Consider the following 23,061-nt stretch of genomic DNA (forward strand, 5'->3'; position numbering starts at 1 on the left):
TGTTGGAGCAAGATGTAAAAATATACAATTTATTAAATACAGTTATATCATTTTCAATTTAAAAACTATCTTGGTTATGGGTAATGCAACCCAAAACTACTGCATTTCAACAAACTAAAAATCAAGTATGCTCAGGATTTTCAATTTGATATATTGTTCTTTGAGTTCCACAGTTACAACACTGTCAGTTCCTCTTATTATGCTCTGACAAAATGTCAAATTGCAAACTTCCCATGTGAAGAATTTCCACAGCTAAGACTAAAGTGCTTTTTGAATCAACTTGCCTCTCTTAGTACTTTACTCCTCCTGCCCCATTGAATCCTATATCTCATTTCTATCAGCGTAGCCTTGAGTGTGTGTATATATATATATACACACACACACACATGTGTGTACTTTATACACTCTGCCTCACTCAGTAGGACACTGGTAGGTCTTAATCCAGGCTAAATCCTCCAGTGTGCCCCAATGCAGGTAGATAATTGAGCATATAACCATAACATGCATTATCTGGTGGCTGTTGCCCCAGTTGTCAAACAGGCCAGGGATGAAGCGCTCAGGGATCTGGATGATGTTGACCAGCCCACCCATAACAGCCAGAGAGTCCATGATGACAAAGAGGCGCAGGGAGTTTGGGCTGCCTGCCCCGCTGCCAAACACCCGGAACAGGAAGAGGCTGAAGCGGAACACGGCCTGCCAGAAGAAAGCTTGCAGGCGCAGGATGTTGGTGCGGGCCGTGGTGGCACAGTAAATGCCGTAGGCGGACAGGAGGATGTAGGCCAGCAAGGCAGTCTGTCGCATGGCTGGGTAGCAAAGAAGAGTGATGTGGATGATGGGAAGAGCACCTGGTGACAAGAGGGAACATAGATGAGTGAATAAATTGCAATGAAGTGAAAGTCTAACCTAATCATCTCATGGCTCTAGCTCCATATTGAACGGACTGATACGAGACCGTGGTGTTGATCTGTTCATCTAACTCAGCATTTGAGAGACAATAAAGATTTGAAATTTGCTTATGAAGACATAAGACTATTTTGACATGAGTGTGAACATTCTTTACCTTGGAAACTGTATTCTGACAAAATGTTAATCCAAAGTCCACCTAATATCTTTTTTTCTTTCTCTTTTCAAATGCATCTCACATTCTTTATCAGAGAACTTATACACTGATGAATACTGTCAGATGTCGTTTGTCTGACTTGAAAATAGCCTTTATTAGATGATGTTGCACTCATTGCAAAAAATTCAGATAGAAGACAGTAGAGCCTTATAGCATCAAGGACCTACCCAGGGTGTTGACTAGGCAGACCCCGAACATGTCTAGGGAGAGCAGGGTGTCATACACATGTTCTCCTCCCACATGGTTCATGAACACATGGTAGACCACCGAGCCCACGGTGGGGCAGAGGCAGGCCAGGTAGTGGACCACACAGATCCAGACGCTGTCCACCTCCATCCAGGGGATACTAAAAGGCAGCAGCACCAAGAAAAGGAAAAACGGGACTCCTAAGGTGACCAGAAGATTAGGAGTTGAGAGGAGAAAGAAATAAATAAAATGAATGAGCTAAAGAAATTCTACACAGATACGAGTCCTTTAGAAAGCCCTCTAATTATAAATCATTACCCTTAAGAATTGTAAGAGTGGTATTTCTTCCGTAGGTTTTAAAGTTTTGTGAGGTGGACATCATGTAGTAGGTTGATAGCATCTGTTTTTTGTATTGCAGATGTTGAATATCAAATCATGCAGAGCAATGAGGAATTTAATAGTCCGAGAGGTTCCTCTATTTTATTAACAAAGGGAAAGATATGAATGTTTGCAACATACATGTGGAAATGGAAGCAATACTCTAAAGCTCATGCCCTTCACTTCCCCTTAGTAAGAGTGTTAGTCTTAATTAACTTATAGGATAGCCAAGGAGAAAATGGAGCGAGAGGACGATGCATGCAGAAATTCAAGGTTGTGCTGGATTTTGGCTCACGCACAGGTCGTTTTTTTTTATTTTATTATTTCTACACGTCTTTACACAATTTAAGCCAGGTTTTGATTTGTCCATGAAGTCTTAAATCAGAAGCACACATTGTAGAAATATGTTAACATACTCTAATTTAGTAATTGCTTGCAATTTAAACAAGCGTGTCCATCTCCAGGATGCTTTGCCCGTAATGATACATCTGAAATGTGTCAGCCCAACAGGCTCCTAAAGACCTTGTTAACAGTGCGATATTTCCAGCACAAGGATTCCCAGGGCAGATTACAGCTAATGCCCCATATCCTCATTACACACCCTCATCAAGTACGCTTGTAACTGGCCATAAGTGAGAGTACTGGACATCTGTCACCTGTTTTGCTTGTGCATCACCCGTATGAGTTAAATCGTTAGAAACAATTGCTATTTTAGTGTAAAGATATATTTCAATTTGATGATTTAGATGTAGATTAAAAACACTAATGACATTTTTATATTTAGTCCAGATTGACACTTAAAGCAGTTTAAAGCAAAGGCATGCACAGTTATTTTCTGGACTTACCATGGGTGTAAATGTTGCCCAGCTCATTGTGCATGTAGAAGAGGCTCCTTAGGCATTCATGAGCCGTGGACACTGGCCGGTAACCAGTCAGGACGAACCTGTTGAACTGAAGGTGTTCAGGGGTCTTTGCAAAATCCAACAGCCGCGGCCCTTTGTAAAGCACCATCACAACTTCCTGCAGCCAATGCCCTCACATTTAGTTGACAGTGCAGGTTCCTCACCATTTACATCCTAAGCGAGCCCACACTCAGGACTCTGAGGCACAGTCATGTCCACAGGTAGCCGGAAATTCTGCTCCTTTAAAATCCATAATTGGACAGGTGTAATTCCAAGCAAGCGACCTGTTGAGCTGGCCAAGTGGCATGCTTTCAGTAGGGCCAATCAGCAAAGGGCTCTTATCCCTAAGCTGGGGTAATCCTCACAAAAAGCCATGTCCACTACCACAGCTGCTGCTTGTCATGGCTGATAACTGACCAACACCTCAACTTCAACATAGATATATTCTATATTTCCCTTATTATGTTCCTATTCCACATGCGCATATACAACTGTGTTGCATTCAGGATGATCTGGGGATTACAACACTTGAAGAGGTGGTTGTTTTCTTAATGACACTCACTCACTGGCACTGATAATTCCTAAGCATGTACATTAAAACATATTAATAGGTTTTTCCTGTGACGGAGCATTCTAAATATACACAAACAAGGGATTTTCCACTGTCGGTATTCACTGATGATTTTATTCAATCAAATTCTGTACAATCATAAACAGATAATTGCCACAAGTAGTAAAAAATACTCTCTCCCATGCAAAAAATAAATTAAACTGAATTATGTTTTACAGGATTATTTTTTATCAGGCAAAACTGACTGATGCAATCAAAACACTGACAATATGCAGCAGACAAACTCCATGTCTCAACAAGCCAATTCTTTGCATGTACAGTGAGCAGTAAGTGCAGGACAAAAAGGTAATGCTGGTTGCATTAAAATATGAGAAAACCCCAAAATTCTAAATGTTTAAATGCTGTTTTATCTCTACTAACAAACACAAAAATACCATAACTATTCCATAGACAGAATGAAATAAAAATAATATACAGATAGGAAACATTCAAATATAATATACAACGGCAGAAAAAGATTATGCTTGTCGTTGTCTGCAGGGTTAACCTGTATGGAGAAACAGTGAAGAGATGGTTGTTCAGCAGTCTGCAAACTGAAAATAATAATCTTTTTTGTTTAATTCTGTTCTTACCTTGATAGCCACTATTCCCAAAGAAGCCATTCAAGTCATGTTTACTGTTCTTTCCTCCTGAGGACAAAGAAAAGAAACAATTAAACTTTTATGTGAAAGTTTTCAAGTTACTTTATATCTTGGAATATTACTTATGTTTTACTTCAAAGCCTTTGCCCAGATTTTAATGTTTGGCACTTAAAGAAATAGTTTGACATTTTGATAAAAACACTTGAACTCTCACTTGCTGAGAGTTCAATCTGTAGAATTGCTACCACTTTCATATCTATCTGTTGAGTATGAAGCTTAAAAAGCAAGAAGACTGGAAATGGTAAAAAACCAGCTTGCCTGGCACGTAAAACCAAAACTTGTTAAGTACTGTACTTCATAGTACAGTATTTTGACCTCTCAAGGACTTGCCTTGTGGGTGAAAATGCAGTTTAAGATGCTGCTGAATGTGTATCTGACGTGGCAGCTGCTGCTCATGAAGCAGGTCATCAGGTTGCTCAGTCCCATGCACCACGCCCTGCGTTTCTGTAGCGGGTGCGGAGTGGAGGGCGAGGCCTTCACTGCCCGCGGGTTCAGGCAGGTCCTCAACACCTGCATCATGCACCACGTCAGGTGTGAAGGACTCCACAGGCAGATAGGATGGGACAGAGGGGTAAGCCAGGGTGGGGCCGGAAGTGGGAGTTGTAGGAAATGCAACAACTAGGGAGGGATTTAGAGTTATAAACAATTTCATTTTTGTCTTTATTGTCTATGCACCATGTTTGCAATTAAATTAACAGTAGGTAGGATTTAGGGGGATCCATTTGCAGAAATAGGATATATTATTAATAATGGTTTTCATTAGTATATAATCACCTGAAACTAATTTTTGTTATCTTAGAATGAGCCGTTAATATCTACATAGGGAGGAGGTCCTCTTCAACAGAGTCCACCCCTGTTGAACCGCCATGTTTCTTCTGTAGCCCAGAACGGACAAACCAAACACTGGCTCTAGAGGGAGTCTTTCATATTTTTACATTATCTGAAGGCCAAAGTAGTTCACCCACACGCTTGGAAAGTTAAAGCTAGATGCCACTTAATCCTACAAACTGCTCCTTTAATTAATTTCCCAGTCTTACCTTCTGGCTGCACTTGTCCATTTATATAGCCCACATTATCTGAAAGTGACAAACAGTGAAACATTACCGGAATGCATTTGAGCCACAAGAGACCAGGATGCAGAAATACACACTATTTGCTTACCGTATCTATCAATGGACTTCCCATCGCCTTCTACTGCAAATGCTGGTGTTGGTACATCTTCATTCACTAAAATATCAGGAGTAAATAAACATAAGATAAGAGACTGGGGTCTGAAGAATATTTGTGCTGATAATCTTAACAAAAGAAACCTCTTTTCCTGACTCACCGTAAGATTTTCCAGCTGAAACTGGCTCAAGTGGCAGGGGCTCATAAGGTAAACCAGCTGCATCTGTTTAAGGGGACACGATTTATGGTTACTACATTTCTAACCCAACTGGTATGAAATTAGTGGCTATAATGACAAAATACCATATTGTCCACCAGATCTGCTTTCATAAGCAGATTCAAGGGGCTGCGACTGGTATGGTCCCTGGTTATCTTTGGAGAGATTGACATGAAATCATTATTTAGTAAAATGTTATACATTATTGGTATGAAAATGGCTAATTAAAAGGATGTACTGTACCATATTTCCCAAAAGATTTAGCCTCACTCCCATAACCAAGAGTTTCTGGTGCATAGGGAACTTCACCACCACCTTAGGAGTTGGCAATCACACGGAGATGTCAAGTTAAACCAAATAAATAAACAAACAAGGGACAATTAGAAGGTAGCTGTCATGTTTGCTCAATCTCACCGTATTTGCCTGTTAATTTTTCGTGCTGTCCAAGTCCAAGAGTTTCAGGCTGATATGGTGAGCCAGCCAAACCTGGAAGAAAACATATGATTAAAACAATTAAAACAACAAATACAATATCTTGAGTATGCCTGTCTGAAAAAACAAGCCAACATGCGTGTTAGTTACCAGGCAATTTACCATACAAATAAGATAAGAGTATTTCTCGACATGTCAACAAGTCTTTACCATATTCGCCAGTAGACATGACTTCAGGGTTTAGTCCAGCTGGTTGAGCTTCATAAGACATTCTTCCATAACCTGTTAACAAGATGGAGACATAATAAATAAAATGTTAAGGGGTGAGATGTGTGCAGCAAGCAAAGCAACAACAAGAGATATCAAAGTTAATTATTCACCATATTTGCCGGCTGGATTTCCATTACTGCCGAGACCAAGAAGCTGCCCACCGTTGGGGAACTCACCATATCCTGAACAGAGAAGGGAAAACAGTAAAAAACATTTACAATGCAGTTTCTCAGTTAAGAGCAGATTGTAGATTTGATTCTCCAATGTGTGCATTTCTGGAATGGCTGCTACAGTGAAGATTAAACTACTAGCCAAAGCAAAAAAAACTAAAACGTTTTGTTTCATTACACTGACCATATTGTGCGGGTGCAGGATCCCCTCCCATGTTGGCACCAACACCATCTGCAAAGAATTTTGAATTAATATTGTGAATATCTCAAGATAGGCCTTTGTAGCTCAGTGAACAGAGCATTGCATCAACATGCCAGGATTAAATGGTTTTACCTCCCACTTTGAGAAAAACACACCAAAACGTTAACCTATTCATGGAATCACACAATTTTGAAATATTACATTCTACTTGACAAATGACTGACCATATTTTCCAAATGATTTGGCATCCCCAGCAGGCCCATAGGGGCTTCCTCCATAACCTGGACAGAATTAAGACAACAGTTTAGATATACATGGACTCATTAGATTCACCATGCATGCTTGCATTGATTTTTAATGGACTATAGTGACTTTGGCATATAAAACATACACAGATCACTAAGGAATGAATTAGCAGCTTCCATCAAGGCCTACATGCAACAAACGGAAAGCATGTAATTATAACATATAGACATACCATACTGCCCTTCTCCATTAGTCCCTGTACCGAGGGGTTGTCCACCAAATTGCAACCCACCAATGCCTAAATCAAAGTGAGCGGTGAGTGGGCAGAGAATAATGTTGGTTGGCACATGAATGATGAGAATTCTAAAAATCAAGGTGCTACGAACTCATAAAGCCGTAAATAAAACTCCCTTTCCAGGCTACGTTATAGTGTAGTCATGGAACACGACCAACAAACACTCACCGTACTTGGTGTTTGATTTTTCTGGACTCATTCCCATGGTCTGAACACCAAAAGGCGAGCCACCCATTCCTGTAACATTGGAGAAGGTTTTGGTTCTGGCATGTTGCATTTTTCAAAGAAAATCTTAAATGAATGTTATGCTGTACAGGCGTGTGCTTTCTATCACTGAGTTTTCTTGCCTTAATAAGAATTTGAAAGAAATAAAGTAATACATACCACCATACGTGCTGCCCAATTTTCCATTTGGACCAAGGCCAGCGGACTGTGGCTCAAACTGGCTCATTCCTGCATGAATACATGGGAAATGTTTGTATATTGGATCTATTTACTTTTACAACTCGAGATGAATACGATGCCAACGTGCACACAGTATTCAGACTTAAGTGCATGCAAACACACCGATAAATCTATAAACTGGACCTGAGATACTGAGTTGGTTTGACCAAAAAATTGTATGGGATAGAAATCTCAATTTCAAAAAGCAAAAAAAGTCTGTTGCATATCAGTGTTTTGGATTACAGCCACTTATGTTTGTTATTTTGCTGTTCTGTGTCCGTTTTTGCAGAAACAACACAATCGGTTTACCTGTGGATTATTCTGCTCACTGTTAAATAATATTTGTATATGATGGCGTATTTTACCATCTTGTCCACCAGGAACCAACGGAGCTCCATTGTAAGGCATCTCTCTGGCACCACCTGCAGAATCAGCAGTAAATTGGACAATAATGGATTATTTTTACGGTTTCACTTTCCATGCCTTGTTAATCTAATGAATTCACCATTATATTATATTTATCTTTAAGTGTATCCTCACTTGCCACACATATCATACCTGATTTTCCATAAGCAGTGGGTTCACCTTGGCCGAAACCTGGAAGATAGAAAAATGCTTACCTTTGCTTCACGCAAAATTAAATTAACTAAATTTCATATAATAGCACTTACTTGCGTAGTCAGGTTGTACACCAGCACTGTAGGCATTTCCATTTCCATTCCCTGGAAAAAAAAGATATCAAAAAACTACATTAGTGCTTTGATTTGCTGAGAGAAATAACCCGCAATGACACAGCAGCAACTACTGGAATAAATCATCTGCCAACTCATTGTGTTTCATATCCGTTCATGTAATCAGTGCTTTAACAAAGTAACCAAATCCTCAAAATCTACCCGATTTGAGGTTTATACTAAATGTTATACTAGAAAAATTCAAACACTGTTTTTTGGGGGTTCAAAATCAGCCTTAGTTCATAAAGCTATGTAGGCCTCACTTATCAGCATACAAGTTGAATTAAAAGACAACTATTAAAGCTTATCATTTCAAATTGTACCTCCATATGAATTTCCATATCCAGCTCCGAGGTACGCCCCTTGTCCGTAACCTGAGAGCACACAGAACAATTATAAAACTTCAATTATTATTCCTATGCCCTATGTATGAGATTAAATTGCTTTAAAAAATACTCACCAGGTTGCTTAGGTTTCTCTGCATGAGGATATCCAAGGCCTGTTCAACACATAAAAGCAAAATTACTTTAAATAACACATCTGAACCTCTTGGAAGTGAAAGAGGAAACCAGGAAAATATCAACATTCACTGTATGTTTATGTTGACAGTAAATGTTACCATGTCCATTGCTGCGTCGTGGGTCAGCATAGCCTCCTACGCCATGACCTTTGGATAAACAAAATTTAATTGAGAAATATAAGGTATTTACCTTTACTTTTATACCGTGGAAGAGAAAACAAGTACAGTGATGTACAGGCTGATAGATTGAGTATTTTGTATCTTACTTAGTGGATATAAAACCTTAATTGTTGCCCTCATAGCCATTTTATTAGCAGTCTCCTTACCTGGTTCGTTTGCTTTAGCTCCACCTCCATTCGGATACCCCCCTGCACTGGCAGCGTGTCCTAAGCAATCACACAATATCACTCAATTATCATCTGCAGAATGCTCCATTGTGAACAATTCATACACATGAATATTGACAATGGAGAATAAAGTTGATTTACCGTTGGGTTTAGCACCATAACTGTTTGGAACACCAGCTCCTGCTCCATAACCTTAAAACAAATTAAAGAATCATCAATAATTCATAAACAATAAGTATTATTTTATCAATGCAAAAAACTCACCTGTACCTTTTGTGTTTGTGCCAGTGGATGCTCCAGCACCTGCATTAGAACGTTGACATGATGTAAAAATGTGTACAATTTAATTATCTGCTTTGTCTCCGTGTTTAACATTCAAGTCAAGTTAGTGAACAAGCTCACGTGAGGTTATAAATAAGTGCTGTAACCAGTCGATTCATGTAAAATCTAACATCCCACTTCCACATTTAGTAAAAGTAAAAATACCCTTTTTAGCATGCAAATGCTATTAAACCATTGGAGAATATAATACTCCTAGTTTACCGGATCGTGGTATTTTCATCCATTGTCCATTTGGTACTCCTGATGGTCCACAGTCTAGAACACCAGCATAAACATGTTGTACCAGCACTATTCAAGATTTCAAAGTAAACAAATATTTGAACCAACAACCAAGCAATCAACCTCCAAAAAAGCAAACTTTGTATTGTTGTGATGTTAATGTAATTTGAGATTTGGACAAAGTTAAACTGCTAGCATAGCTGCACTATGTTATTAAGATATCTGTACTCTTTTGATGTTCTTACCTTCAAAGAACACAAATTACCTCTGATTTAGTGAACAGCAGCTCCCAATAATCACTTTTATAACTTAGTCTAAATGTTAATGGGCCTTATTCACAAACAGTGCATATGCACGCATCTGTGCAAAAACCATGCGTATAAACTACTAACGCACAAATAAGGCATTCATCAATATTTTATCACCTGAATTAATTTGTGCATAAACAAAAGTTGAACTACATTCAAACCACATTCAGTCGAAGAGGCTTTAAATGACAATATTCAAAACCGTTATTTTGCATATGCAAATGCATTAAATAATGCCCATTCAGCCCCATTAATTATTATCATAATTAAATATTCAACTATAAGTTGTGTGACAGTCGTATCTTACAATGGAGTATGTGAGAATCTCCATGTAATAGTTTGGGCTGTCATTATCATTGACTTGCCATTAACATGCTGATGTTTAGGTATAATGTTAACCATATTCATTTTGTTTTTTTTGCTCACGTTGCTAATTAGTACTAAAAGTAAAATGTATCGGATCATTTTAAATTATGGAGATCACTAAAGGTGTTACACTGAGGAGGACATGGACGTTTGGCAGGACTGTGTTCAAAGAAAAGAGAGAAATGTTTACCAGGTTTGGTTGCTTTAGCTCCCTGTCCCTTAGAGATGGAAGCTCCTCCTCCGTACTCTGAAAATCAGGAGGGACAAACTGTCAGATCAGAACTTAATTGGAAGTGATCCAAGCACAATTTCTCAAAAAAAAAAAGATTACACTTGCAACATCAGTGAACAACAATGTGATTAAAAAAATAAATCAGTGGGTTAAACGTGAAAGACACTCCATGCACCAGGAATGCACCAAATCAAGGATTTAGATAACATACATCACAGGGACAAAACAACAAAATAACACATTACACACATTTAGTCAGGTATTTGTTAATTCTCAACCGGCTCCACATGTTAAAGGAAAAGTTTGAAATTTTGGAAAACACGCTTATTCGCTTAGTTGCCGAGAGTAAGATGAGAAGATTGATACCACTCTGTAAAGTAAATATGAATCTAGAGCCAGGGGACAGTTAGCTTAGCTTAGCATAAAGACTGGAAACAGAGGGGTTAAATAGCCTGGTTCAGTCCGTAGGTAACAAAAGCCACCTACCAGCACTAATAAAGATCACTAAACTTTGTTTTTTATTCTTACCAGCCCTTTAAGTGTGAAAAGACCAAATAGTGAGTTTACAGTCTTTGTACTAAGCTAAAATGACTGTCTCCTAAATCAAGCTTCATATCTTATGTACAGTTTTAAGAGTGGTATAATCTTCTTATATGATTCTCAGCAAGAAAGCAAATAATCTTGTCCCCCAAAACATTTATTTAAAAGTGACAAGTGATGATTTAAATATGACAAAGTGGGGTGAGGGTACCAACAAGAAAACATTAGTGGTAAACACATTTGAACACAAGTTATCGCTAATTTTCTGAGACAACTCTGAAGAGAGCGTGCAACACAAACAAAAATAATTTTAATTACACAAAAAACAGTTGAGCTAAAAACATTTTGAACAATTAAGGGCTAGGATTCACTCTCAAGTTAATACCTGGCGTTTAACACTATGGACATGTCATTATACCAGCAAAATTTAAAGAAAAAAAAGACCTTAATAGGAATACAATGTTGTGTACTATATATTGATATAAAAAATGTGATTTATATTGCCAAAGTATAACAAGTTAGACTGAGTCCTAGCCATTAAAAACAACACAAATATTGCAAGATCATAATGTCCACAATTCTGCAAGAGACTCAGGACAAAGTTAAGACAAATTCAGTCGACTCATGCGATACAATATGCTAGTGAACACACCCAAATCAAGACTTAGTTTACCAGTTGCACCAGTTTCTCCACCAGTGACACCTTTGACAGATCCTGACTCAGGCTGACTTTTGATGTTTGCTTCTTCTGGTGCAAACTCAGGCACACCGACAGCCAGTGTTTCCTCAGGGACGATGCTCCCTGTGTTTTTAGCTGCCACTGTTTCAGGAACAGCTTTGGTTTTCAGGTGTTCGCTGCTTTCAGGGGCAGCATCCCCCTCAGTGGGGCCCTCTACAGAAAGAGCATCTGCCTCTGCACCTTTTTGCTCAGGCAAAGCACTTCCAGTCATATAACCTAGAGGTCACACGTTTCATCAACAGCTCATCTACACATTATCTTGCTAAATGTTAGGAAATCATTTCTGATAATGTCCCCATCTTCTACACATCTGTACAATAAAGAATGTTATGTGTAGACAGTCAAACTACAAATTCAAAAGCAACATATTATAAAACATAATTTCAAGCAGCATATATTAGGCCACATTGCTATAAACAACCAGAGCCAAGCAATGTTTTCAAATGAACAGTACACAATTCATTCCAAGTCTAATGAAATAGTAGAGTGACCTTCTATCAATTTATTTCAATGTTAAATCATTACAAAAGTTCAAAAAACATGCTGAACAATGCCAAATGAGAGTATACCGGTACTCAGTAAGTGTACGTGTAGGGTTACACAATACAACTGTACATAAAACAGTTGAGTGTCAGTTTTGTTTTAATAAATTGGAAAAAAAATTTACTATATTGACATGCTTTTTAGAAGTTAAATTACTGTGAAAACAAGGCCAAATTAATTAATTGTTTTATAGGCAGCAATGATTTTGACTGACCCATGTTTCCCAGAATTCCTCTTTTTTAAATACAATCAAAATTAGTAACATGAACTTAAAGATTTTTTTTAAATATAAAACATATAAACAATAAGAGGGTGGCTCTATTTTACAGAGCAGATTATTTTACTGTGCCTCTTTAGGGGGAAAATCTCCTTTAATGATGTGAAGCCAAATTTTTGTAAGTTATATGGTTTTCTTTGTAAATACTTCTAGCAACTTAATCAGAGATTTCTTTCTTGCCACAAAAGTTTTGTACAGATTCAGATTTGGGGTACTTGCCTTGAGGGAGGACGGATTCCACCTGTGGTGCTGGGTTAGTCTGGGGAACCACTGGTGCAGGTCCGGATGTGACCATCTTCGGACCCTTGCCCTGTGGGCCCATGGGTGCTGGTTCAGGTGCAGACTTTGGGCCTTTTCCTTGAGGAATCACTGGTGCTGATTCTGGTGTAGCCTGAGGGATTAGTGGTGTCTGTTTGTAGCTTTTTCCTTGTGTCACAGGTGAAGGCTGCTTCTGATATTTCTCTTGCGTCAACATAACAAGGAAACCACTCGTCGGCTCGGGGGAAACTGGTGCTGCACCTTGAGTTATTGCTTGTGGAGGTGCAACAACCTCCTCTGGTGTTGCACTCGGCTGCTCAGGAGAGTAAACTCCACCTTTAAGGCCCTTTTCATAGGATGCACCTGCACTCTTTGTACCCTTCCCATTTGGCATCATGCCATAGCCTGAGAACCAAACAGATATGTGGGCAAAATAAATAAATTTGAATGGAAAATATGGAAACATCATAGAGTAAAGCTTAAAAGATGAGGTAAACCATACAGCAAAAGAGAGATAAAGCTGCAAACACATGCATGTACAGGATCATTTACCAGTATTAGCTGCTTTAGCCATCTGTCCGTTAGGCACACCAGCTGGACCACCATATCCTGTCAAACAAAACATTTTTATTTCCAAATCCAATAAGCACTGCCGCCATTGTAAACACATGATTTGCATATCAATGACACAGAAAAAAATTGTCAAAAAGATGCTCAAAGTTTATATGCATCGTATGTTTAAATAACATCATTATTCCCTTCTCTAGTGATATGACACAGCTGAGGGTGCTTCAGTTTGGATTTCACAAATGTTGCATATGTTGTTCATATTATACAGAATTCTTACCAGTGCCGAGTGTTTCGGTACCCTCACTGGGCGACATTACTCCAACTCCTTTGCCAGTTTGTGGTTTTGAGCCGTATCCTCCTGCAAACAATGGTTTATATGTGTATGTATTAATAATATGTCAGTGTATGACACAGTTTCAAGGCAGCAATGAATTGACCATTGCAAACATCCCTCAAGATTAACTTTGACTTATTGTATTCTGAGTTTATTAATTAACAAAAGTAATTCAACATTAGATAGGAACTTACCGTTGGGTTTACTTCCATATCCACCGAGTGCAGCACCATTTCTAACTCCTTGACCTAAAAAAAAATATAAACAAGAGTTAAGCAAGGCTGGTAGTAATGGAAGATCTTAAATGCCTAAATCAAAACAAACCAAACAAAGAAATAAGGTGAAAACAATACATGTCCTTGCAAGCATTGCCTTTTTATTTATGCATTTGTGTGTCAATTAAATGAAAAACAGATTAAAAGGAACAATTATTTGGCCTTTGGCGTACGCGTGTTATGTTTCAGTGGTGTCCAGCAGAGAGCAGCATAGACCTGCTAATACTAAATGTTGCCAAGAGAAGCTCTAGAGGAGCTTTATCTTTTTTTAAATGGACATCTGCCAAATCAGCTTGGGGGCAGAACACATTATTTAGGATAAATAGCAAAGTAACTTTCCATTTAATGTATGCTTTTTTGAAATTGATTACGACAAAGTAAATGCATATTTAAAAAGGAAATACAGTAGAGTGTGGCAAATTTCACTTTCTTTGTTTGACTTGAAATGTCGGCATTTGTGGTCTCCCATATATAATAGTAGCAACCCACACATCAGTGTATATAAGGTGTGTATATTAACAAGTGGTCACCGTTGGGTTTGGCTCCATAGCCTTTGGTTAAGCCAGCTCCCGCTCCGCTGCAGCTCCGTAACCTCGGGTCAAACATAATATTATATAAAATACCATCCCACTGACACATTCTTCTAAATTAAGGACATGTACAACACCTCAACACTAAAATCACTTACCATTAGGTTTAGCTCCATATCCATTGTGAGCCGCTCCATTTCCATAACCTATGATCAAACAAATCTTTACAAAACATCTCCATAACACAAAATCCTCATCATATCTAACTTTGTCCATGTTCTATGACACATTTTGAATACCAGTGTTACCTGGTTGGGGTCTCATAGCACCTCTGGTGGCTCCATATCCTGTAACGCATTCATAAAAGCAAATCACTTTATATTCAGCTTGATGCCATCAAAATAAAACAGTGTTTTGAATCAAAAAATAAATTTGAAAAAATAAGTGACAGTCTTACCGTTGGGTCTGGCGCCATACCCATTTGGAATATTGCCATAACCTAGAAGAATGAAATCAGAGTTATGCTGCTTTGTCGGTGTCTCATTTGAATTTATGTTATTTATTGTTTCTGAAAATTAGGTTATTCTTTTCCTATTTGAGAGCTTCATAACCATTCTTTCAAAATTAAGTAAATTATGTAAAAAAACTTCTATTGACAATGACGAGACAATAATATAAATATATTTAAAAAACTCATAGCTCTGGAAAGATAATACTTCAGATAGATCCAAAAATAATTACATAAAGTAATTGACAGCCCATTTACCTGGTTTTGCTTGCCTGGTAGCTTCACCACTGGGGTATCCATAACCTTAATAGTTTCAGAAACAGCAAGAATTGCTAACCTTATTCGGATTGGAATAAATGGCTCTTTACATTTGACAACATACTGTTTTAGATAATTTTTTTAATTATTATTCTTATTGTTGTTATTGTTCTCCTTTTTATTTTCCTCATCAATAATAATAACAACAACAATAATAGAGCACAACTAAAAACAAACATAAAGCATACGTTTTAAATTGTATTTGGTATGATTTATAGGGTTACCATTGGGTTTTGCACCTTGTCCATTGGCCAAACCAGCTGCAGCACCATAGCCTGAAATTCAAACAATTGTCAAAGGGGTTCAGAGGTAAAAACATAATATATTTCAGTTTCTCTTGACAGTAGGAATATTCCTACCAGACTTTGGTCCCTCCTTCCCTCCATTCTGTGATACTATATACACACATTGATTTATTATTTTATCTTCATTTTTTTGCAGACATTACCATTGGTTTTAGCCCCATTTCCATTAGGTACACCAGCTACAGCACCATAGCCTGGTAAAGAGAGACATTTATTAATCCACACACGTAGGCGTAGAAGAACTTACTGCAACATTTTGCTGACACAACATTTAAAGACTAATGAGCAAACATTTCATTTAGGTTTTAAAATTGTTTATGGCGTACAAACTAGCTTTTTAAAGCAACTGATGTTGTCTAAACGCGGGAATGCGTCGAACCTTTTAAATTCAAATCCTTTTAGTGTTGCTCTGGATATTATCCATTGTCTAATTATAATCCAGTGCCACAAACATATCGCCTCATTTGCATTTACACACCATTGGGTTTTGCACCTTGTCCATTGGCCAAACCAGCTGCAGCACCATAGCCTGAAATTCAAACAATTGTCAAAAGGGGTTCAGAGGTAAAAACACAAGATATTTCATTTTCTCTTGACAGTAGGAATATTCCTACCAGACTTTGGTCCCTTCATTCCTCCATTCCCATACCGGGCACCCAGACCCAAACCAGCTCTGCCATAACCGCCATTGTAGCCTGTAAATACATCAAACACATATATATTAACAAATAGTATTTATGTCTTATTCACTGTCCCATAAGTAATGTCAAAAAGGACTGACTTATGTATGACTCACCTCCCATGGGTTGAGCTCCATAACCATTATAACCATTTCCACCATATGCTAGAAGAACAAATAAACACATTGTTACAGGTGTATCAGGTGGTGATCTAAGAGCTGTGAGCTGGCCTTCACTCACCTTGGTTTCTGGCAAGCTGAGGTACTCCCACACCTCTGGGGGCTCCCATCCCCACACCTGGACCTTAAATCACAGAAGTACACGTGTATCAAAGTCAACGTTACGATTACCAGAAAACAAGGAGGCAGAAGATGAGTTACCTGCGCCATAATGTGGTCGTCCATATCCTTTCATAGGTTTAGTTCCAGCTGCTCCGTGTCCTGTTTATTACAGAGAGATGCTTAAATTACATAAACAAAAAGATGAACATGTTTTGTGTTATGAAAACACAAAGTATCATTCTGACCATTTCAACGTGACCACGCTTACCATTTGGTCTTGCCCCATTTCCGTTGTATGGGCCAGCTGTGGCTCCTTGACCTAAAGAATGAAAATGATATTCTGTGATACTATATACACATTTATTTATTTTGAATCTTAAGTTTTTGCAGACATTACCATTGGTTTTAGCCCCATTTCCATTAGGTACACCGGCTGCAACACCATAGCCTGGTAAAGAGAGACATTTGATTAATCTACATACAGCTCAGTAGGTATAGAGGAACTCACCGCAACATGTCGCTGACACAACAGTCTAAATGCGGGAATGTGTCAAACCTTTTAAATGTAAATCCTTTTAGTGTTGCTTTGGATACTATCCACTGTCAAATTCACTGTCTAATTTTAACCCACTGTGTAATTTTGATCCAGTGCCACAAACACATCACCTCCTTTGCACCAACATTAAGTTGATTTAACACTGTTGATTTTTGACAATGATTTTACTCTTTTCTTTACCGACACCCACACCACTCTTGATGTTTTTATATATACACACACGTGTTTATTTGTGTGTATGCTTTCACCATACACAACCAGATTGTATCATTAACATCCTATCAATATACAATGACATTTTATAACAATGCTGTAGGAGCTACCATACCGTTGCCTTTTGTTCCATGTCCATTATGTGCAGCAGCAGGGCCGTTTCCTACAAATAGATACAACACAAAAAAGTTATCTCTCATCATTTGATGATGATCATTTGTATGATGATCATCATTTGATGATAAGTAAAAAAAAAAACTTCAAACACATGCCGTTATTAGATGCTCTATCAGTTTGCCATAACTGTTTTGACATAATAATAATTAGTAAGAAATATAAATGATTATTTTTCATGTTTATTTGCTGCTTGTTATTTTGAGACATTACTTTGGAGTCTGGTTAACTGTTATTAACATTTGTGATAATTGTATGCTGTCAAGTGGTAAATGTATGAATCAGAAAAAAATATATGTGCAGGCTTAAACTTGAAGTTTATACGATGGGAAATAATATTTCATTCGAAGCATAAATTAACATTAGCATTTGCTAATGAACAAATAGAACGTTCAATGGTCACTCACCATTGGGTTTAGCTCCATTCCCACCTAGAACACCAGCTCCAGCATTATGACCTAAACGACAATAATATAAACAAACACTAAGAGACTAATTGGAAATGTTGCACTAATGTAAAATGACCTTATAGATTTAGTACATTTACAGCATTAATGTACAGTTATGTACATCCAGCAGACTGTAGTCATAAAAATCAACAAATCTGTTGACTTACCATTCAAATAGCCTCTGTTTCCATTTGGTGCTCCATAACCTAGACATTAAAGAGAGCATGTGAGTTTTAGTCAGGCGGGTTAAAATGCATATCAGCGTCTACCACACAATTTCTCAAATGACCATTTTTAGCACCCATTATTCTCATCACCTCGACAGTTAGAGATGTCAAGTAGTTACAGTATGTTGGTTTTGAGTATGACATACTTTTAACTCTATTTCCAAGAACATGAAGAAATTGCAAATGGCTTATAAAGCATGTAAATCATTATAAGTTTCACGTGTTTTTCAGACTCAAAATTTTAATCTGATCGTCACATCTTAAATACCATTGCCTTTAGTTCCTTGACTGCCGTATCCGCCAGCTTGCGCACCGTAGCCTGCCACATAAAGAAAATTATAAATAAAAGTGTTGTTGCTCAGCGTGCACGTGTGTGTGTGTGCGTGTGCTATACCATTGCCTTTCGTTTGCTGTCCATTTGTTTGGCCGGCCTGAACTCCATATCCTAAAAAAAACAACCACAATGACAGTAAATAATCACAAAATGAAATCAGAATTATTACTAAACTAGATGAAAACTGGTGGAGAGATGCATGTTACTAATATGCTGCATTAATGTCATCAGAAAAAACAACAACTTTAAAATGTAGGCCTATGGGTTTAGCTTAGGTTTAGGGATGGATCAGAAACTGCCAATGTTTTTGAAAGCTGAATTCCACACTGGAATATGTACCCTGTGGTTTTACACCTTGTCCATTGGTTCCACCAGCTGCTGCTGCTCCATAGCCTTAAAAAACAAGATGGATAAATGTTACCAAAAGATCCTCCAACTGAAAGTTTTTACAGAATGATTTGCTAAAATAGAGTTGAACACATGTACATGGCTGAACTTACCTTTTTATCCTTTCATCCTCGCAAAGCATGTAAATCATTATAAGTTTCACATACAGCACATATGTTTTTCAGACTCAAAATGTTAATCTGATCATCAAATCTTAAATACCATTGCCTTTAGTTCCTTGACTGCCGTATCCGCCAGCTTGCGCACCGTAGCCTGCCACATAAAGAAAATTATAAATTAAAGTGTTGTTGCTCAGCACGTGTGTGTGTGTGTGTGTGTGTGTGTGTGTGTGTGTGTGTGTGTGTGTGTGTGTGTGTGTGTGTGTGTGTGTGTGTGTGTGTGTGTGTGTGTGTGTGTGTTATACCGTTGCCTTTCGTTTGCTGTCCATTTGTTTGGCCGGCCTGAACTCCATATCCTAAAAAAAAACAACCACAATGACAGTAAATACTCACAAAATGAAATCAGAATTATTACTAAACTAGATGAAAACTGGTGGAGAGATGCATGTTACAAATATGCTGCATTAATGTCATCAGAAAAAACAACAACTTTAAAATGTAGGCCTAAGGGTTTAGCTTATGTTTAGATCAGAAACTGCCAATGTTTTTGAAAGCTGAATTCCACACTGGAATATGTACCCTGTGGTTTTCCACCTTGTCCATTGGTTCCACCAGCTGCTGCTGCTCCATAGCCTTAAAAAACAAGATGGATAAATGTAACCAAAAGATCCTCCAACTTAAAGTTTTTACAGAATGATTTGCTAAAATAGAGTTGAACACATGTACATGGCTGAACTTCAAAGCATGTAAATCATAAGTTTCACATACAGCACATATGTTTTTCAGACTCAAAATGTTAATCTGATCATCAAATCTTAAATACCATTGCCTTTAGTTCCTTGACTGCCGTATCCACCAGCTTGCGCACCGTAGCCTGCCACATAAAGAAAATTATAAATGAAAGTGTTGTTGCTCAGCGTGTGTGTGTGTGTGTGTGTGTGTGTGTGTGTGTGTGTGTGTGTGTGTGTGTGTGTGTGTGTGTGTGTGTGTGTGTGTGTGTGTGTGTGTGTGTCATACCGTTGCCTTTCGTTTGCTGTCCATTTGTTTGGCCGGCCTGAACTCCATATCCTAAAAAAAAACAACCACAATGACAGTAAATAATCACAAAATGAAATCAGAATTATTACTAAACTAGATGAAAACTGGTGGAGAGATGCATGTTACAAATATGCTGCATTAATGTCATCAGAAAAAACAAGAACTTTAAAATGTAGGCCTAAGGGTTTAGCTTAGGTTTAGATCAGAAACTGCCAATGTTTTTGAAAGCTGAATTCCACACTGGAATATGTACCCTGTGGTTTTCCACCTTGTCCATTGGTTCCACCAGCTGCTGCTGCTCCCATAGCCTTAAAAAACAAGATGGATAAATGTTACCAAAAGATCCTCCAACTGAAAGGTTTGACAGAACGATTTGCTAAAATAGAGTTGAACACATGTACATGGCTGAACTTACCTTTCTTAACTTACCTTTTATCCCTCGCAAAGCATGTAAATCATAAGTTTCACATACAGCACATATGTTTTTCAGACTCAAAATGTTAATCTGATTATCAAATCTTAAATACCATTGCCTTTAGTTCCTTGACTGCCGTATCCGCCAGCTTGCGCACCGTAGCCTGCCACATAAAGAAAATTATAAATTAAAGTGTTGTTGCTCAGCACGTGTGTGTGTGTGTGTGTGTGTGTGTGTGTGTGTGTGTGTGTGTGTGTGTGTGTGTGTGTGTGTGTGTGTGTGTGTGTGTGTGTGTGTGTGTGTGTGTGTGTGTGCTATACCGTTGCCTTTCGTTTGCTGTCCATTTGTTTGGCCGCCCTGAACTCCATATCCTAAAAAAAAAAAAAAAAAAAAACACAATGACCGCAAATACTCACAAAATGAAATCAGAATTATTACTAAACTAGATGAAAACTGGTGGAGAGATGCATGTTACAAATATGCTGCATTAATGTCATCAGAAAAAACAACAACTTTAAAATGTAGGCCTAAGGGTTTAGCTTAGGTTTAGGGATGGATCAGAAACTGCCAATGTTTTTGAAAGCTGAATTCCACACTGGAATATGTACCCTGTGGTTTTACACCTTGTCCATTGGTTCCACCAGCTGCTGCTGCTGCTCCATAGCCTTAAAAAACAAGATGGATAAATGTTACCAAAAGATCCTCCAACTGAAAGGTTTTACAGTGATTTGCAAAAATAGAGTGAACACATGTACTTGGCTGAACTTACCTTTCATTCTTCCTCCATTGGTTCCACCAGCAGCTGCACCATAACCTTTCATAGATTAGAAATGTGGTGAGGTAAAGTTGCCGTAGGCAGATTTATGTTATGCGTACATTTGGTGATCACTAACCTTGGCCTTTTGTGGGGTATCCGCGGTATCCATTTTGTGCACCAATTGCCTGACCCACACCTTTGAAAAATGATAGTTAATGAAAAAATATACATGGAAACAGAAGACTTCATGGCTGGAGAAATTAGCTTTTAATTTACCTTTTGATGGCATCAGCATTCGTCCTAAACCACCACCATTCTGAGGTTTCTTTCCTAGAAATATCATGACAGCTGTGAACAAAGCTTCAGCTTGTGTGGAAATCCCATAAATGCAATAATTTTCATGTTTAATAGGGACAGATAGTGTACAGAGTGTGATGGTTTACCATTAGGCTGTGGCCCCTGTCCATTGGATACTCCAGATGTTGCGCCATAACCTTGAACACAGCAGACTTAATGTTAAACTACCGTCAGAACTTCAACATATCTACTGCGTTTATCGATCCTATCTCCACAGGGTAGGAATCTTTGGAGTCATGAGTGCCATAAAAAGAATAAATCTGTTAAACATAAAAACATAAATGTGGAAATATGAACAGGAATTTTATTTATTTCTGTATACATTATTTGTTAAATATATGCATGTATTTTTGTATATAAACAACATTTTTATTTTATTTACATAATGAAATTAATTTATTCTCATCCCTTTATTTTTACTTATTCTTTTCCATAGTGCTTTCACTATTCCTTGAAGGGCCAAGCTGTCAGTCAACTGGCTTTTTGTAAGTCTCCTGGTTTGTGCTGTGGTGCCTATAGTGCAGATTATTACATTATCACAGTCTGCTTATCCTTCTTAAAAAAATCACTAATATTGTATTTATGCAGATGTATTTTTCATATTGGTATTTGGTGTGTTCAGTCGAGAGGAAATTAAACAAAAAATGAAGCCCCCCTCCCGACTCCAATGATCTTCGTACATTCCATAAAGTAAAGCTCTACAGGAGTCAATGGAGTGACTGTGTACAAGCAGTAAAACCATTCTTTCCCTCCTCACAGAGGGATGTTAAATTTAGAATGCTGCTGCCACTAAAGCCAAGCTGCCTTTGATGGCACAAACGGAGACCGCTGGTCAAGAGAAAAGAATATATAATTGCTTCGCATCGTCACAAGAAAAGTTGGTAGAGGGCCAAGGACACCAAAGAGCTATACCGTGAGCGTTGCTAAGATCTCAGTTTAACAGGATCCGTTGAAATTTGACAAGTAAACCCGAGCGCCTGAAAGACATTGGTCTCGTCTTTTTTTTTTTTTCCATCTCTTCAGGACTCAGCAGGTGCTTCAATGCACAACACTGGAGCAGGCATTGTTGCAGCACTTTAACACAAATGGGAGTCTTTAAAGGACAAAAATAAATAAATAGAATAAACATAATTTCAGGGCGGAGTGCAATAATTTCTCTTTAATGATTTGATTATTTCTGTTAAAATCATTCAAATAGTATCTTAAAATTCTCGCCCTGTTATTTAACATCCATGCATAATTAAAATCTGACCAGATGGCTTCTTTTAATATAGACCTCAACGAGTGTAAATCTAATAGCCACCTTGTTTATTTTTAAACTGATCAAAAATATTGTAGAAGCAGTCATTAAAAGAGACATCTAGTACAGAAATATATAGATAATACACACTTGATTTGGATGTTGTAGTTTATACAGCAGAAACAGCCTTTAAGATCAGATGGAGCTTTATTTATCCAGAGGGAAATTGTTGGGATATATAATACGCAATACTACAAAACTGGAAAAGTAG

At 37.9% G+C, this 23,061-nt stretch overlaps 2 protein-coding genes across 2 annotated transcripts; both read right to left on the reverse strand.

The window, feature by feature from the left end:
• Positions 1–411: 411 nt before the first annotated feature.
• Positions 412–2,695, reverse strand: paqr4b (progestin and adipoQ receptor family member IVb). The gene is made up of 3 exons (XM_054599419.1): positions 2,530–2,695; positions 1,288–1,506; positions 412–845 (listed from the first exon to the last, which is right to left on the reverse strand). The coding sequence occupies exons 1-3, from the start codon at positions 2,693–2,695 to the stop codon at positions 412–414; spliced, it is 819 nt and encodes a 272-aa protein (XP_054455394.1).
• Positions 2,696–3,699: 1,004 nt separating this feature from the next.
• cmn (calymmin) lies at positions 3,700–21,098 on the reverse strand. The gene is made up of 50 exons (XM_054599487.1): positions 21,060–21,098; positions 20,757–20,807; positions 20,549–20,599; positions 20,001–20,051; positions 19,807–19,857; positions 19,563–19,616; positions 19,289–19,339; positions 19,087–19,137; positions 18,555–18,588; positions 18,412–18,462; positions 18,084–18,122; positions 17,875–17,925; positions 16,793–16,843; positions 16,624–16,683; positions 16,484–16,540; positions 16,360–16,407; positions 16,178–16,258; positions 16,042–16,092; positions 15,707–15,757; positions 15,483–15,533; positions 14,890–14,931; positions 14,741–14,779; positions 14,591–14,638; positions 13,822–13,875; positions 13,571–13,651; positions 13,276–13,332; positions 12,685–13,128; positions 11,580–11,861; positions 10,325–10,381; positions 9,041–9,091; positions 8,879–8,938; positions 8,652–8,699; positions 8,493–8,531; positions 8,356–8,406; positions 7,973–8,023; positions 7,842–7,898; positions 7,667–7,723; positions 7,242–7,310; positions 7,026–7,094; positions 6,541–6,597; positions 6,055–6,126; positions 5,885–5,956; positions 5,657–5,728; positions 5,486–5,557; positions 5,186–5,248; positions 5,020–5,085; positions 4,896–4,934; positions 4,237–4,476; positions 3,790–3,846; positions 3,700–3,704 (listed from the first exon to the last, which is right to left on the reverse strand). The coding sequence occupies exons 1-50, from the start codon at positions 21,096–21,098 to the stop codon at positions 3,700–3,702; spliced, it is 3,495 nt and encodes a 1,164-aa protein (XP_054455462.1).
• Positions 21,099–23,061: the final 1,963 nt, after the last annotated feature.

Source organism: Anoplopoma fimbria, chromosome 5 (genome assembly GCF_027596085.1).
Source record: "Anoplopoma fimbria isolate UVic2021 breed Golden Eagle Sablefish chromosome 5, Afim_UVic_2022, whole genome shotgun sequence".
NCBI lineage: Eukaryota > Metazoa > Chordata > Actinopteri > Perciformes > Anoplopomatidae > Anoplopoma > Anoplopoma fimbria.